Here is an 18,978-nt window from a genome sequence, read left to right as displayed (position 1 = left end):
TGGTGTTGCGAAAAGAGAAAATAAGTAATGTTTTATGTTACATAGCATCACTGCTTCAAAACATCATTGATAGGTGGTCACTGCTTCCGAGAACCGAACCCAGGACCTGGCGCTTAGCAAGAGAAAGCCAGAGTAGCCGAGCCACCACTGCAGTGTGTGCCCAACAGGCAAGCAAGCGCTGATGACCATCGGAGCTGCAACAGTCTAGCCGGCGCAATGGCGCAGAACACTGGAATGGCGCAGCGTGTAGGAGAAACGCCCAAGAAGACGCGCGCAAGGAAAGCGTCGTCGCTGAGGCAGGCACGCGGGTGATGATCGAAGGCGGCTCGTTTGGGACTGCGCTTTCGAGATGATGGTCCGCGCTCCAACGCACGAGTTCCCATAGCTAAATGCGTGCAGTGTCACGGTGGCATCACGCGTGCTTCCTCTCTGCTTGCCAATAAAACGTGTCCTCTCTAGAGCGAGCCTATTTCATTCCGGGGTCGCGTACCCGTGCTCTAAAATGAACGGTGCCTTGCACAGTTTCTGTTTCTCAACTGCCTGGTACGTTCTCCGCTAAAGGCAACATAGGAACTGCTTGGTTGACACGTATTGTCGAGCTGGTTCCGTGAACGAGGCAAATTGGTTGTCTGACAAACGCTAGCTTTAAGAGCTGGACCTCGTGTGTTCCCTCGTAGACTTTCTTCGCCCTAAATTTCTGGCGAAAAAAGATTTATTTATTTATTTATTTATTTATTTATTTATTTATTTATTTATTTATTTATTTATTTATTTATTTATTTATTTATTTATTTATTTATTTATTTATTTATTTATTATATGCTGCAATATACCTTAGCTCTGTCGTCGTATTGTTCTATGTTCTGTTTGGCTTTTAATGTTTAGTTTGGGCTGGCACCTTGGACTATTAAATGTGCAAGCCGATTGTTACTGACCGAGAAACCTTGTTTCAGTTGTTAGTTAGCTAAACAGTTATCCCGTCTTGCGTGTTTTCAGCAATAAATCGTCGTTTGAAGATGGGTACTCCCTAGTATTCGATTTGTTGTTCACTATTTTTCATCCTTACCCGTTTTCTCTGCCCTTGCAAATGAACAAATCTACGCAGTTCGAAATCTTAAAACCCGATTGCTGCAGGAAGACTAAAACTCGAGTTTCGCGCAATTTAACAAAGATGTCACTTTGGACTTTTGAAATGAGTAGGTTTAGGCGGGAACCTGTTTAAAAGCGCAAAACTTAAATCTCGCCCGTTCGGAGCAGCGCAGTTGAGCCGCGGTGCCTCACTGCCGCCGGAGGTGCACCCAACTGGTCCAAAACAGGGCCCCACGAAGTCGCGCGTAATGCACGCGGCATGGCACAAGATGCTGACACTGCCGTGCACATTATGACGGTGCCTCGCAAAAAGCGGCGCTTCTCGGGCACGCGCACACACACACAATGGGTCACGAGGCTCCATACGCCTCGGAGGAGAGCGCGGACAGAGCCATGCCATGGCCAATCTCCATCCTCCCTTTCCCGCATATGGTGCGCTCGTGCGCCTTTGTTAAGACGGGAACGAGCGCAGGGGAAACAATTCGGCCCTCGGGACCGGAGCTCGTCTCTACGACAGCGTAGGGGAGGAGACGCTTATAACTCTGTTACGGGCACGACGCCAGAGCGCCACGGGACGGAGGGGAGGAGGGGATCGCCGATGAATTGGAGGGGCTCGTTCTTGCCTCGTGATCGCCGCACTGAGGCCGTGAACGAATGAAAAGAATCCGCAAGGAGGCCGCATACTCGGTGTCGAAAAGCAAGAGCGGCCTCTCAACCCTTTCGCCGCGAACATTATGCGACGCGATGGCATTCTGTTGCCTGTCCTCTGCCACCTACTTGCCTCGCGCCGGCAAATTCTAGCGAGCAGGAAACGACGCGACGACGTGCGAATGTGCTTCATTCCAATCACGGCTTTCTTTACTCTTTTGCCTTCGTCTTGAGCTTTCTGTAGAGTTCCTCTGCCTTTTGTTCCACTTGATGATGTAGCGGCTCCTCTCCTCTTCTTACTGCTAAGAATCCTATGCAATAGGCCTTATGGGAAAGTGCGCATAGCTATATAAACGTAATTATATCGACAATAAAGTATACAGAACAAAATACCAATTAGTTCACAGTAAGATGTCAAGCACCTACGTTGCGAACCATCACTTAAGAAAGAACAAAGAAACACCGAACTTTTCTAAGACTATACATCTGGAGAGGAAAAGTCGAGAACGTGGCCCCGTAACAAGATTCTTTGAGTGTTCCTCGGGAGCGACATTCTTGTCTCGATCCTTCAACTTCCCATAGAACTTAGTCTCGGTTTGTGTCTTGAAAAAGCAAAGCAACAAACCAGCTTCTTCAGCCGCACAACAAGCATTCTATATAGCATTACCGTGGCCGAGGTACGGGGCGCTATAGCTTCAACGTTAAGAAAGCGGTCGGCCGGGCCGCCCACTTTTCATCAAGCAACCATAGCGCAGCAGTGCCAAGCTAAGGAGCTCCAAAGAACCCTTGTTCTTTTGTGGGCACTCGTTCTGCTCTTTATTATTTTAAACAACGTAACAGCGAGAGTTGCGGTTGGTGTAAAGGAGCTTGCGGAATCTCGGAGACACACGCGCGGTGGCTCGAACCCAAAAGTCAATCCAATCCAATCGCTCTCCGAATCTGTGCTCTTCCGGAAAGAAAAGAGAACCTTCTCCAATCTCGATGAATCCGATAAGAGGCGTACGCCTTCCCGAAACTTTTTCGGGGATGGCCGGCATCGGCTGCGGCTCACAACAGCATCGGGGGACGCAGGCTGATTCCTCTCAACGGGAATGTACTGTGCAGCAGTGGTGGCTGTGTCTATACGTCGAACGGTATGCCACTTCTCAGCTCTGCGAGGCTACTTGGACAACATGTTCGTTTATTGAAATCCTTAATAATTTGTCAAGCATTGAACGAAAGTCACTTGATGAGGCGTTCGGTACATGCGCTGTATACATGATTTTTTAAAAAAAGCAAAGAAACATTGGCGCTATAATTCAAATTCTAGATCAAATAGCTGACACATCTAGGCCCGTATTCACAAAAACGCCCTACGCGAGAATCTTTTGGATAAGAAAAATTCCAGCCACTCGATCCTGATGCTTTACGTACAGTATTACCGAAGGTAGCCAGCCAATGGCAAATAATACTTACGAACGAATATATTTGTGTCTTCGACCGCGGAAAAAAAAAAACGGTATAACAAGGCATCGCGTGCATGCATTTACCTCCCAGTGGGTTCAATAACTCCGCACCTGCTACTGGTTAACCTCCCTGTATTTCTATATATCTCTCTCGATCTATCTATCTATCTCTCTTATCTGCTGTACTGCTGTGTGTCTTATCCTTCATGGTCTACCGTGAGTGTGAACAAATTTACATTTAGGCGTGTCTGACAACGTAACCGCTGCAACATCGATACAAAGACACGTGCAGCACCAAAAGAAACAAGGGAAAGCTCAAACGAAGGCGTACTGTAATAGGATGGGGCCACTGCAACAACAATGCTTTCATTATATGGGTTATGATCAACCAATTACACTATACTGTATGCAGTGTTTACATGTGAGAAGACTAAAGATGGTGGTTATATTCAATGAGCATATATTCTTCGTGGTCACTATAAGCAGCTACTAGGTGTTGCGCTGTTAAATCGAGGACGCGGGTTCGAGTCCCTGCAATGGTGGCCACCTTTCCATGGGTCCGTAGTGCAAGGACACCTGTATGCTTATGTTTAAGCGCGCGCACATCAAAGAACCCAGCTGGTCAAAACTAATCCGGAGAATCCCCCCTACGACTTCTCGCATGATCAAGTCGCGATTTTACTACGTAAAATCCCAGAATTTTTTTTCAATAGGTGAACGAATCGTATCGGATTGCCGCCTGGGAAACAAGGCTTAGTGAAAGCGACACCGGACGAATTCGCGACGCTTTTAGTTTTTAAGAACCCTTTGTCAGTGTGTAGTCGTATCTTTCAAATCATGTGGCATGCTCTTTTTATCAGCCACTTGTATATTACGAACTGCCCTTCGCCAATAGAATTACAGTCTTTCAGGCGAATATTTTTGTCAATGTGGCCTTCAATTTTCACGGACATACCGTTACCGCTGCGGTGCACGGAATTCGTGTCGCGGCATTATGCCGTCTCCTCCGGCCAACAACAATGGTGCGCAGCAGCGTCCACGCGTGCGCGCACAAAGAAATAGACTGCGCGCTTCCTTCCGGTCCTTGTCCACGCTTCCTAATCTGGCGCTTCCTTAAAAAGCCACTCCTTGCAGGAGAAAAGCGAGTTGGCGAAAAGAGTACGATTCGCCACCGAGACTACACGGGGATGCTTCGGCCACACCGGGACAGGGCAGTCGGGAGACGATGCCATCGGGAGATACTTTTGTTGTTGTTGGTTTTTTTTTTCGCACTCCACGGTAGCTTCTTGAGAAGCGCCAACTTCTGTGGTCTTGCCGTTTCAAAACGCTACGGCTGCTCCTTTTCCGCTCCCTTTTTTCACCTGCCCTCTTCAATCCACAATGGCCAAGAAAGGTGGACGCTTAAAAGTAGCCGCCACCTTGCTTATCACATCGAATGAAGAGCACTGCAAAAGGACATGCGTTGATAACCACAAGTGAAACGAACACTCTAAGAAAAAAATCGAGTATTTGGGGAGTATTTCTGCCACACAACAATAATCGTCATCTGGTTTGCTCGCGTTTCCTTTCTTGAAAACCCGGCTCTCGCCACTTTCCTATCAAGAATGCTACGTCACGCTGATAACGCACGCGCCGTTCGTGACCGGGAAGTGCCGGGACCGCGATGATAACGCGAGGAAAGTAGGCGAGGTGGATGACGATTATTGTTGTGTGGCAGAAATACTCCCCAAATACTCGATATTTTTCTTAGAGTGAAGGAGCCATAACGAAAATGTGGATGCAGGCAGTCCGATTTATTGTTGTTCTGAATGTTCAGGAACAAAGTATGCACATATCTTGCGCTGAGATCATCTTCCAAACATTGTGGAGACCCGTCATTTTCAAGAACAGAGTCACGCTCTGCCATCCGAGGTGACGTGACTGGCCTCAGAGCAAGTAGAAGATACCCGAGTTCCAAGGCATGCACAGAATGCCAAACCGTGCTTAATTTGGATCCCAAACGCCGTCGTGCCTGCAGACCTACTAATAGTCTGTGGACAAAAGTAGCAGTGTGAGAATGTTCGGAGGCGTTTGATACGGAGTGAACATGCTTTTTGCTTTCGCATACGTTCGAGAACTTGACATTTTAAAGTTTAGATAATCGAATGTACACAAAACTGTTACGTTTTTTCGGCCTCCACGCGTGGAGAATTACTTGCGAACATGATGGCTGCGAGCTGTCAAGTGATAAACTAATTGAGGAATAAACAAATGTACAACTTTAGAAGACACGCAAGTTGGGCGAGTTGGTGAGGTTCCATGGTAAAAATGTAAAACAGCGCTTACTTAAACACAAGACGAAGGAAGAAGAGACACACACGGCGCTGAACTTGCAACTGGTTTAATGAAAAACAACATGTACTTTTCAAGGGCATGCGCGCTCGCCTTGAAAATGACAATGAGCATGCGCGCTCGGCTTGAAAAGTACGCGTTGTTTTTCATTAAACCAGTTGCAAGTTCAGCGCCGTGTGTGTCTCTTCTTCCTTCGTCTTGTGTTTAAGTAAGCGCTGTTTTACATTTTTACCATGTACAACTTTGCAAGTTCAATTGCAAAGCATTTCGCTATGTCATACAAAAGGCTTCGTTTCGGGATACCTGCAAGTTTGTGACCTTATTTATGCAATATGCTTTTCTAGTGGGTCTCGCGGTGTTTATATTACTCATTTGACATAAGGTGTTACAGTGGGATATATGTCCCTTTGAAGCCGACAGATGTCTTGTCATACGCTAACTTAGGCTATATACAACGAAACGAATGCTTGTGCGTGCATATCAACAGGGCGATTCGTTTAACTCCGATGCCAACAGTTGCATAAGATGTCTACATATTTTACGGTTTTCTTATTAACAAAGCGTCCTTGCTTAAAGAAACTCATTACATACATTGAAGGAGTGAAATAAGCATTTTTTTTTTGTCGCATAGTTTCGATCCATTCTACTTTTCCAGCCTAATCTTGTTTGCAGTTTTTGTGAGGAAAGCAACGTTTTATATTCAAGGCGTCATGCGAAGCGTTTCCTTTCATTCTAACATCTGTGCTCCATTCGATTACAAAAAAAAAAAAAAGCTTTACTAGAAGAGACTCGAAAGCTGCGGAGGAAATAAATTTTAAGAATGGCACGCTGCGCGTGGGAGATGCTTCCTAATTTTGTAACTGCACAAGCTAGCTGGGGATCGTTCCGCCGATTGAGTTTGGTCAAATGTAGTTAGCCGGACTCTGGTTATTTTCTTCCAAATAAAGAGATATGTATTAGAAAGTTGCCTCATAACCCTCCCCCACGCACAAAAATAAAACACACCGCTAACCTCGTCTTTTCAGCGAAGTAGCCATCCAAGCACAAGCATGCCGCGCTAAATCACGCCCGCGAATTTCGGCGCAGCTGGTAATAAAAAAGAAAAGCAAGAAAGCGCGCGCGCAATATTGCGAAACGGTTGACAAACCGTGCCGGCACGCCGAGCGAGCGTAAAGGGGGAGCAAAAAAATGCCAAACGCCGCGGGAAGAAAGCCTCTTTGGACAAACGTGACCGAAATGTGCGCCGTCTACTGGTGATCCCGAAAACTCCATTTCGCCTTCTATCCATCTTTCTTTTTTCTTTTCTCGAGCTGCATGCTTCTTGCCCGGCTCCGACTGAGGGGGAGCATAGCACCGTCGGCGCGGCAAGAGATAATTTTCCGGCAGTTTGGCAGGAACTTTGTAGTCGGCATTAGCTCAGGGGCGCTTTAGCCCTTCACGTCGCAAAGGCTGCCGGTCGGGATATTGAGACGCATAAGTCAAACGGAGAGCTTCTTTTCCGGCCCGACATTTCGCCTGATGACCTTTGTGTTTGCTGTACTTGTATTTCTACAGTCGGATTGAAAACTGTAGCGTTTACAGCACATCGTCTGTCACCATGCCGAATTCGCCGAGCTCCTATTTCGAAGCCGCTCTTTATCATCGGCTGGTCGCCTTCGATTATTGTACTATAACCAACATCATACTGGATGACAGGGGCGTGGGTAGACATTTATTTTGGTGGGGGCACGTCCTTGACCTCAAGTGGGGGCCGGGCAAGCAAGAGTGGTTGAGTGTCATTTTGTGTTATGTATCCCCACGGCAGATAGAAATTTCGAGAGGGGCACGTGCCTGGTGTGCCACCCCCTGGTTACGCCACGGTTGGAGGATAAGGGGTCTCTGGCATATTTTTTTTTTTTTTCACTACCAGCCCCTATAGCTTTCGCCTAGGTGCCTTGGCATGCGAGGCACAAAGATTGCTTTTAGAAATCCAAAGCTAATATAGGCTCCGACACGGGCGGCGGACAATTGGTGGAATGTATATCTCGTGCTAACTTCGTTTAGGTTCTCGTGTGACTTTTGCACATCCCAAACAGTTTGAATGAGGCGAGGAGAAATCTTTTATTTTCGCCTCACTCGCTCGTCACAGACGTACAGGGGTGTGTAAGTGCCTCTAATAATCATATTCCCTTATTTGTTTTAACTTCGCAGCATTTTCGACCGTGGCGCGGTTCAACGCAATTTTATGCAGCGGTTAGTTAGACTTTTTCTCTTTCTAAGGTTAATCGCGCTGGTATTTTCTTTCAGGTTGGAAAGAAAAAAGAGGAAACATCGCGACGGCGAACAACGGCATGGCCTGAACTGGAATCTTCATTTTTGTTAGCTTTTACGTTGTTGTTTCGCTTGAGAAGCAAGAATAATGCCGATAGACAACAGCCGCAAAATAAAGCCCAAGGTTGCTGAAAGAAATAAAAGAAAGAACGACGGGGGTATTTGAGATGGGAGTGCAGGTTTCGACAGCGTAAAGTGTGTACGTACTCGCGAAAAAAAATGTATAAAGGAGTAAAATAAACTATGGGAACGGCTCGCAAAGGAGATGCTTTTTTTTTTTTTTTTCTCGCCCGTACGGCAATCGATGGAGTGCGGTAGTGGGGCTCCCTTGGATGGCAGACACCATCCGTTACACGTCCAGTTTGACGCGTCGCTCTTCGGGAAGGAAGACATTTGCCCCGCAGCCGACGACGGGATCCTGACAGCGCGAGGCGAAGCCGGCGACCAGCGTAAAAGAAAAAGGTGCCGGATGTCGGCCCGTTTATACCGCTCCGCCTTACCGACTCCGTGCAGCGCGGCTAAAGCTGCGCGTCGCGTTGCACCGCACGGTGTAAGTCGGACCAATCGTGAATGAACGTCGGTCTGCGTGCCTCAAACTGCGCGAGGATTACGCCAATCAAAATACTGCAGCGCAATAAACAGACAAGGACGAGCTTCCGTCCTTGTCTATGTATTGCGCTGCAGTACTTTGAGCAAAATATCAACACGCCCAACTCTCCACTTTAATTAAACTAATCCTCGCGTAATCGATTCGCCATACTGAGAAAGCCTGAGGAAGTAAGGTGTTGGGGTGTTTTAACAGTACCGGCTTATCGTACGGTAGGTGCGGAAATAGCGTCGTCGTCATACGTAGTTTTTTTTTTTTTGTTAGTCTGCAAGACCTTTATTGGTCACTTTATGGTGCTCGATCGACTGCTGACCCCAAGGTCCCGGGTTCTAATCCCGGCCGCGGCGGCCGCATTTCGATGGAGGCGAAATGCTGGATGCCCGTGCACTTAGATTTAGGTGCACGTTAAAGAACCCCATGTCGTCCAAATTTCCGGAGCCCTCCACTACAGCGTCCCTCATAATCACATCGTGATTTTGGCGCGTAAAAGCCAACAATTATTATTATTCTATTGTCACCGTTATCATATCGTCACGTTATCGCAGGCAAGGATAAACACGCGCGGCTAAAAAGTTTAATAAAAGCAGCGTAACGAGCCGATCACGACGGCACGGTATTTCTGTACTTTTCGCACGGTAAAGCGGCACTGCTTAACCGCCCTGTTAACGACAGAGAATAGGTGAGGCGCGCAAGCTGCTCGTCTCCCCGTGTCTGCCGACGTCGTGACTCGCAGCTTTCACTGCAATGCGCGGAATTGCCGGAGTCAGGCTTTCTGTCCACTTCTGTCGAAGAGCGCCGCCTGCGGACAACAAACGGCGCGAGCGAGCGAGAGTTGTGTTGTGGCCGGACGCGTAAACGGGTGACTCCTCTACTCGGGAAAAAAAGGGGAGAAAAAAAAGTAATAAAGGAAAAAAGAAAACAAGAAAAGAGGAACGCGAGAAGACGGAAAATAGCGAACTACTGGAAAATACGGAAAGTGGCGCTTATATAGAAAGCCAGAAGCAGTACCCGCTACGGTGAGGGGGAAAAAAGAATCGAAAAGAGGTGCTTTAAGGGCTTTTCGAGAACTTTTTTAAACGTATTGGCCGACACGTGCACGCCGAAACAAAGAAAACTCATCATACCACAAGTTAATTATTTAAACGAGGTGGCTGAAGCCAAGCTAATTGGAAAACGTGTTTAAAAAGATTGACGAAGCTGAGGACTAAGAGAGAGAGAAAGCGCAACAAAGCCTACATGCATTTTTACATTGCTTTTTGCTTAGTGTTTGTCACTTTCTACGGGCTGACTGTGTGCTCTCATAAGCTTGTTCGTACAATCTCTAAAACATTTTTGCGGTTTTAATTGAAGAAACCATAACGTTTCTATACACGTAAAGCAATAAGCACAATTGCAGCACACCGCATAAGATTGCGGACGTGCGTGAATGTTGCAGTTCGAGCGCCTGGTGACCTTAGCCAGTACAACTGTGTACGACAGTGTTTAGCGATACGCAGTAGAGAACACTCGTGGTTTGACGGACGTCATCGTCGTGGTTTCAGCCAACACCGCGCGTTTAGCCCAAATGTGCTGCGTATACGGTAGCGCGCTCGGAAGAGTGTTTCAACCCCGATGGCGTTTGCAACGTTTCCCCAGTGGCTGAACCAAGTTCAAACAGCTTCTTGCAGTGCTTACGGTATGGATTTGTTCCGTTGTTCATAAGAACCGATCGCAGGGGTGACCCGAATCGCTCCACTCCCCTGGAATTTCCCATCGAGGCAGAGAAAAAAAGGACAAAAACAAGAACATCGCAGATCGCTGACGAGCAGCGCCCGGGGAAGAAAGAATCCGAGTGTATAAAACGCTCGGCTATAAAGCCCTGTCGCGAGAAGGCTAGGAGGCCGATAAAAGTGGCTAGTTTGAAGCGGCTGTGTGAGGGAGTACGGAAGAATGCGAATTCCTGGGTGGTCCTCGGGCGCTCTCCTCAAAATCTCGTTGTCTGCTTCGATGGAGCCCAAATTCTGGCGGCATTCTTGTCTCTGTTGCGGAAGAACGGCCCTGCCCTCTTTGCCTGGCTATACTGCGGGAACATGCTGGTAGCTTGGCTTTGCAGCAACAGCAGCTTCTCTCTGCCGCCGCAGAGATCGCCTCATTTCTGGATATTTATGTGTTAAAGATGCCACTCTTATCGACATCCTCGAAATCGGCGCTGATTGCATATTCGACTGTTTCTTTCATAGCCGCGCTCTCGCAATGCTGCATATGTTGTGACAGGCGTACATGATGCTGTAATTAAAGAATCAACACTTGTATTAATGTGAGGTGTTCTCGTTCAGATTATGCAGAAATTCATTGCCTGTGACAGATAGCGCAGTTCTGATGCTTGAGCTAAATTTTTTCGTAGAGATGTATATTATTTGCACGAAAAATCGAAACACAGTACATAATCTACTAGTCCAAGAAAAGCCTAATTAAGCTAAATATAGTTAATTACTTTATGAAACGATAATTATCTCCATTTGAATACGCACTGCTAGCATTTTTTTTTCTCTATTTTGGGAACTTCTGCCCGCTGTAATCTGAAACCTGCGGTATAAGTTACGCGAAGTAATTAGTTGAGTACTTGAAAACTAAAGCGCACTCGTCGGTTCTTAAGCGCGAAAGCACTCGGGGCCCTGCCAGGGTCCGCATTATGGACATTTCTTTGGCATCTGTCCATGACCGTCATCACATGTGTGTTGTTCATGATAGCTTGTGGGTACACACCTTCAGTGTGGTCTGTGCCTGGGTCCTTCGCAGCGTCTTGGGAGCATAATAAAAGTTGGATTAGCTGCCGCTTCACATTATTCACAAAAACGCGCACACGCTAGAATTGTCCGTAATTGAAAATTCCGGACTATTGCGATGGTGGAATAATTATTAACGAAGGCGAGCAGTCAGTAGCAACGAGCACTTAACGAGTGAAAAAATTTTCAGTACTCGATCGGGCCCATGAATTTCAGCAAGAAAGTTTAACTCATTCGGCGACCAGGACACATACCCTTTCAAAATGTCCCTCATTCTCTTGCAAAGGCTTAAGGGCCCCTAAACCAATTCGACTGCAAAGACGGGGAAGTGGTTTCTTTCTCCCATTCGCTATATCCTTTCTACAGGCGTTGTCTCCTCCTCCTCACCACTGATTTCTTCACGAAGCGCGTGGACAATGTCTGCACTAAGCCTCTCAGGATCTCGCGCTTTTCGACTACATGCTGTGATCTCCGCTTGCTCAGTCTAAAACGCACAAAACATAGTGAAATGAGTTGATCGCGCACAATATAGTCATGCGAAACAAGGCAGAACGGGTGCGCGACTGCGTGACAAAGTATGGTAGGATACAGTTCACCGCTGATATCCCTCGTATATAGACCAATCGTCAACTTATTTCCTCATGACGTCACGTGAGCAGGCTGCTGGCGTCACTAATTGTGCCGAAAAGACGGGAAACGCCAGGAGAGAACGACGCGCTCGTTCTCTGTACTTTCAGGTGCTGTTTAGGGGCCCTTTAACAAGTTTGCAGCGCAAGCGTTCCTGATAGGAACCTTATTAACTATATTTGTTTTAAAACTAATTTCTTCAGCCCATAGAAACGGAAAGCGGGAGGTATTAGAAACGACCCAGCATCAAATCCCGCCAGCAGACCGTTGCCAGCTCGTCGTAATCGGTCCACTTTCGGTGCCGGTCGCTGCTAGGATTACTCATACGCTCCGGCGGCGAGCACACCTGGGGGAAAACAAACGGACGGGGCAGTTCGTGACTCAGCATGGAATTGCGCACCTCGTCGGGGGAGTCCTCACGCTCGTTGCCTGCGGAGCTCCCCCTTCGCCGCCGAGACGGTATACCTCCCGCGCCGTCGTCTCGTGCCCCGAAGCGCGTGCGCGCACACATTCAGGGCACGTCACGGTGCCCCGACAACACTTCGCTTCCGCGTCGTTTAAAGAGAGCTCGTTAAATGGGAGCCGTTCGTGAGTATGTAGCCGAGAGTCAATAAATGCCTCGTAAAACGCCACCTCTTCTGTACTTCTTTAACTTTTCGGGTGCGCGCTTTTTCCAATTGCTTTAACTCTTTTCCTCGCAGTTGAGCACTCCTGCAAAGCGTAGGATGTAGAAGGAAAAGTGGAAAGAGAGAAAATAAAGGCAACGGAGAAGGCGCTTCGTTGTCTTTGCGATGGTATAAGTTTATATGCAGAACGGTCGGGACGATAAGACCCTGGGACGTGATTTCTTCGCTAGCACCTTCATTGGCTGTGTATCAAACGAAGAAAGAAAGAAAGAAAGAAAGAAAGAAAGAAAGAAAGAAAGAAAGAAAGAAAGAAAGAAAGAAAGAAAGAAAGAAAGAAAGAAAGAAAGAAAGAAAGAAAGAAAGAAAGAAAGAAAGAAAGAAAGAAAGAAAGAAAGACCATCAAGGCTGGACGTGGTGTTCTTGTTAAGTGTGACATCGAGGTGCTGTCGATTCCTGGGGCTATATTCACAAAGTATTTTTGTTCATAAGTGATCCTTGCCATAGGATGACCGCCTTCGTTAATATTTTCTCCGGCATATGGCTTGCCTAAGATTGTCTATAATGAGCATTTCTAGCGCATAGGAAGGTTCTTTGAATACGGGTCCTGTTGACACGTATATGAATCCCAGTGAAGTCTATTTATTACAAGTTGAATATCATCTAGCTGTCCCGTGCACTGGCGACCAGTTTTCTCTTATCTTCAACTTTGGCTGGCATTAAGTTACAAAGCACTAAAATGGCAGCCCACCTAACATTGCACTCTAAGAGAAGAAAAAAAAACTACCTGTTGCTCTTTTTGGCGAGTCCTGATTTTACACATATATAACCCTCTTTAAGCATACGCGTTAACCCTCTAACTCTCCGGCAGCAATAATAACGGCATCAGTGTTTCGGCCGTCGTCGTGCGACTTCGGCGTTCCATGATATGCTGTAGCAGAGTAAGTACATTCGCAGCAACCGGCAATGCGACAGCAGATACAGTGCACATGAACGTCGTTACCGCAAGTGTGGCCCATGGAGGTTGGTGTGGCCTTGCCATATAGCACATAAAGATGAGGAACTCCTGTTTTGCGTATACGGTACGTACGGAGCGCAACTTATGCAGGTTCGCATCTTCCAGAAGGCACGAAAAAGCATATATGTCGCCGGCTGGTGTTGCAGAGGAAGTCGCAGCTGGCTGCTTAGAAGTGTGGCACATATCTAAGCCAAACAGGCTGAGCTACTGAAGCAGGGACATTTTGCGCTACCGCATCGAAGACATACGGCGCTCCGTAACTTTTAACGACGAATTACGCAATCATCGCCGCTCTCGAGCCTGTTTGCTTGTGGATACGATTGGAGGACTTCTCAACGACGTGAAGTCCAACCGAGGCATTTCTGGCTTATTCGAAACAAGCTGGCGCTCCGTGGCTTCCAGGTCGCCGTGGTCGCGGTTTCCTGCATGCACGCCACAGCCGGCAACACGAAACCACGCATGATGGGAGTGTCGTGCACGCGATTATCTCATCGGGGGGAGGGGGGGGGGGGCATGCGCTAAGTTTTGCGCACGAAATGAGAGCATTTAAACCTATGGTGAACTGGCAGGCGGGAGGCAGTTCCCGACGATTTGTCGCTAGTCTATCCTTCTTTTTATTATGTTTTTGACCGAGGTTCGTGGCGACGGAACGCGGCGGAGGCGAAGTCTCAAAGGCAGTTTCAGGCCACGCTTCGATACTCATCTGAATTGGAATGTCGAAGGCACCAAAGAACTGCTAACAAGGTCCCCACAGGCTTGCAGTAAAGAAAATGGTTTGTTTTGAGCAGATCGGTTAAAAAATGTTGATATAACATGTGACAAAGCATAAATGCTGTCAGTAGATTAAAAAAAAAAACATATTTGGCATTACGGGAATTTCTGTAGTATTTGTACTGTCTCCTGTATGAGGCGCATTATGCACCAAGTTAAACGATGAAAGTACTGCTGCCCTTATACTGGGCCAGTGGTATGCCACCGACGCGATGCTATATTGATAATTATTCATTCATCCGTATGCCAGCAAAGTGAAAGCGTCTAAATAACCAGCCCCGTCACGTATATACATAACCCGATCGAGCATCCATTAGTGGAGATCGCACTTGAGGAGAAAGAGAGAGACTTGGTAGGGCGGTCGAGCCGGTTTCACGTGGTTTGCTACCCTACACTGGAGGAGGAGGAAACGGCAAGGATAACAAGTTATGCGCGCTCACACACAACAACGTTCATCGCAGAAAGAAAGGCGGTTGCAGAGCCAAGAAATGCAGCAATGCTCTGTTATACGCATTTTTTGGCGTAAATGACAATGGAGATCATGGTCCCGACATTTTTTTTATTCCATTAACGCTTTGTCGTTTGCAGTCTGCTTAAAGCTGGCTCACAATGATATTTATACTTCCTTAGGACACACCAAACTGTGGTATTTTTCTCGCGAGGATGAAAGAGCCCAGTGTCATCGTATACAGTACCACGGCCGCTGGATAGCTACCAAGCATGCTGTAGTATACCGTGCGTTGACTTAGCCGAGCGTCTCACTATTTGTGGCTGTGATAATCGAAGCTCTTTCCTGTTTCGTCGTCTTCTTCGGCGTAGCCGTAGCTACTTCAGCGAAGGCACGTTTCACTATCGCGTTATGAACGATCCAATTAACGTTCTTTTTTTACACTATAACAAGCCAAACATCTGTTCTTTCTGTCCATATAGAGAGAGCTTGAGTGAGATATGCGTGGCTTTTTTGTCGATCGAGATCGTGCGAAGTGCATCATAAGTAAATGGTTGTGAACTGCGCGATTAAGGCAAAGGGCAACACGACAGAAGACGCATAAACCAGATAAAGCTATATTGTCCTTTGCCTAATTTCGCGCAGTTCACATTCTTTTACTAGAATGCACTAACTTACCCCTCAAAATGTTCTAATTACATCTGAAGTATTTACGAGTTGTTCCGTTCGCTCACTCTAAACATATTCACCGAAATTAACTAGCGTTTAGGAATACACTCGAAACCGACTATATCGAACTCGGCTAAATCAAATTATCCTTTACATCGAACTGTTTTCCAACACCGTAATGTTTTAACGTCAATGCATAGGCAAGTGTACAGTTACATCGGGCAGCGCGATACGCCCCAAGAAGTTGGCTTTTCCTCACGAAAGAGAACTTTCCTGCATGCATATTAGAGAGGAAGAGCGGTGTGACTTGTAGGGCGCCGCGCATATAAAGCGACTAGAAGCTACCGCTTGCCATCGCGTGCTTTCTGCCATGATTCCTCGTCGTGGCGCAGCGGGCCCGTCCTGCACGTTCGCTTCGCCGCTACTTTTGTTAACGCGATGCATGCCGTAAAGCAGAAGAACCTGCTGTTCTCCGCAAAGCTGGCGATAATCAATACACTCGAACCTGGGGAAAAGAAGCCTTACGTCGCTTACGCGTACAGCATTCCAAGAATTACGCAGAGTATGATATTGATAAACAATGGCGACACTTAAGGCCAAGGCAGACGGAGCGCTTCCGGCGCCCGACGAGTACGCACAACTGCATATGGTGATTTTCAGACGCTATTTACATCGATACCACATTTTCTCGCGTAAAACCCGCCCCTGCATATACCCGGCATCTCTAAGTAGAAGCCTATGAGAAAGACAAAATTAAAAAAAAAAAACGCGTATTGCCGTGAAGGAGTCGTCTTCCTTATATTAACGTCTCTAGTGCCGTGAAGCCAACTTCGCACCGAAAATACAATAATTCAATTAAGAGTTGTATATCGATATTATCCGATATATCGGACTAATTAACGTTCTTTTTTTTGTGGGAGTTCGATACATGCGAGTTTGATTGTACCCCATTCCTCATCAGCCAAAGCAATCGCGGCTGCGTTCCCTGCCACTTATAGCGTATACAAGCCAAATAACTGACCGTTGGAGTCCCTGGAGGGCGTGCCGGTGATCCAGTTCTCGTCGGCGTCGAAGTGCGCGTCTCCGCCCAGGCCTTCCCCAGGGAAGAAGGCGTGCGCCAGGACGGTGCCCGGCCCGTCGAACGAGTAGCCGTCGCCATGGTCGAGCCTGGCGAACGACACCGCGAGATCGGCGCCCCCGTCGTCACCAGGCCTCCGGCGGCGGCTCGACACGGCGGCGATCTCGGTGAAGCGCAGCTTGGACGCGTCGCTCCACACTTTCAGCGCCTTGCCGATCGCCGACCGGATCATGCCGCGGTCGACCTGACGCGGGAACTCCTCCACGCTGCGTGAAAATCAATCAATCAATCAATCAATCAATCAATCAATCAATCAATCAATCAATCAATCAATCAATCAATCAATCAATCAATCAATCAATCAATCAATTGACAGTTCATCGTTTCTATCTTTCCATGACGGTAATTGTAAGCGCAAGACACATATCTGGTAGTTCTCATTAATATTGTGTCTAACGAAGAAAAACGAGCCCTTAAAATTCCCCTTCTTTCGTTCATTCATAGCGAGGGTCTCGTTTTGGCAAACTTGATGCCGTCAGGTAGTACGCGAAGGATTATTGGTCCACTGCCTGCTCGTAAATAGATCACGTGCTCCACACTCGCCGCCATGGGTATACGATCGGCGCTGACTAAAAGCACGTTCACGCCGAAGGCGGCGCACGCAAGCAGGCAAGCGGATTTTCAAAGCGGAGAGGCAGCGAGGGCGCGTGGCTGTTCAGACCGATCGCGTTGCCTTCTGCACGCTCCGCCGCGCGGGCGGAGCAATTCACCAATCGACGGTATCGACGGTGGACGCATCGCCATCTTGCGACACTGCGCGATACTGGGCGCGCGCGAGGCCCTGATTGGCTGCGGCCAAAGCGGCCAACTATTCCGCGCGGAGAAAATCGGTCCGGGCGCGATCCGGGAAAGCGGCCGCGGGTTTTCCGCTTTTGCGGATAATCTGCGTCCGCTTTCCGGATCCGCGCTTGGTGGGAACGTGCCTTCACACTTCGGGGTTTAATTGCACCGATATACCCAATGAAGTGGACGGGGGGACGACCGCTGCCGTAGCTGAATTGGTAAAGCATCGGACGCGTTATTCGAAGGTTGCACGTTCGGTCCCTGCCGGCGGCGATGTATCTTTTCGTCCACTTTACTTCCTTCACATTTATATCATAATTACTACAAAATAGCGTAACTTATACATTCCTTGGCATTATTTTCTGTTAGTTTTCATTGTGTCTAACAAAGAAAAACGAGCCCTTCTTTCGTGCAAGAAAGGAGAACTACACACGACGAGCGCTCCTTTCTTGTGCATCTTGTGTGTTTTGCGCTTCCAAGTACCATCATAGATCCTTACAAACTCGCCCAAGTATCTGTTCTTCTAAACCTAGTTTCTATCTTTGTCGGAAACGAAAGTCGTGCCACAAGCATCCACTATCCTTACAGGAATACCGTTTCGACGCTCACTGCTTCAGACATTCTTTCTTTCCACAGGCCATTAGGAAATGCAATAGATTACCAGACTGGAGCGATTTCAGTCAATTTCTAACATTACTTGAAGAACATATACGTTCCGCTTCCATTTGAATTTGTTTAGTTATTTTATTTTTACAGCTTACCTATACTGTGTATCATCCGAATGTGATCACGATGTGCTGTAAGTGCATTTCAAAAATTCTTAACCTATACTTGCTACGAATAATTGATTAACATTGTATAATTCGTGATGCCCCTTATTGGCACAATATTATTCTGTGTTTTTGTTTTGTTTTGTTTGCCGTCCTGCAACAGTCCCCATTGGGACTGGCAGTATGTACAAAATAAAATAAAATTAATAAATCAATACGTGACAAATATAGTAGGGGAGACAGGCTCGACATATTTTCATTACGTTGATGTTTCCCGAATAGTAAAAGCTACAAGGAAGGAGTGGCTACAAGGTATTTCAATAGACAGTGGTACCCTTTAGTGCTTGTAGACACCGCAGCTGTGTACGGCAAGTGCAGTGTAGCAGCTATTGAGCGCCAAATACCTGCTCAGTCAGCTGTAGGATGAATCGGTGTTTGCTGTGACACGCAATCATTTGACATTGCGCAGTCACAGTCAGCGGTATAGTACAGTGACCGAATGCGTCCACTGCTCCGTGTTCGTCTCTCCTTGCATTTTTTAACCTCCCCATGACCCGTTCCTCATGCAGTGTATAGTGTAGCACAATATATTATTTTCATCATCCATGTTTCCTTTCGTTTTGCTCAGTTGCTCTCTATATAATTTGCAGTCTTTGTAAAGACAGCGCCAGAAGCGCGCGTAGTCATTAACATTTTCTTTTCTTTTAAGTTCCTACTGCGAGGAGTTACTTAAAGAAAGAAGGGAATTCCCATTTTTTCGCGACAATCGCCCGTTGCGGCAGACGGAAAGAACGAGCGGGAAATAATAAAACCAACTCGGTTGGCTCGGTGAACTAACGGCAGGTGCTCATCGCGCTCCATGCACCGAGCTGAATGTGAGTGACTCTCTGCGCCGTAGCTACGAAGTTAGACGAAGAAAAAATGAAAGAAAAGCGA

General features: G+C 47.2%; 1 protein-coding gene across 2 annotated transcripts in view; it reads right to left on the bottom strand.

Annotated features, from left to right (window-relative positions):
* The window catches only part of LOC119389483 (matrix metalloproteinase-2), a 208,042-nt gene that overhangs the window by 26,198 nt on the left and 162,866 nt on the right, over positions 1–18,978 (bottom strand). For both annotated transcript variants that reach the window (XM_037656768.2, XM_037656769.2), the window contains exon 3: positions 16,373–16,695. In XM_037656768.2, coding sequence (XP_037512696.1) covers positions 16,373–16,695 — 323 coding nt within the window. The remainder of the gene's footprint in view (positions 1–16,372; positions 16,696–18,978) is intronic.

This window comes from Rhipicephalus sanguineus, chromosome 4 (genome assembly GCF_013339695.2).
Source record: "Rhipicephalus sanguineus isolate Rsan-2018 chromosome 4, BIME_Rsan_1.4, whole genome shotgun sequence".
NCBI lineage: Eukaryota > Metazoa > Arthropoda > Arachnida > Ixodida > Ixodidae > Rhipicephalus > Rhipicephalus sanguineus.
This window is presented reverse-complemented; position numbering and strand designations above follow the sequence as displayed.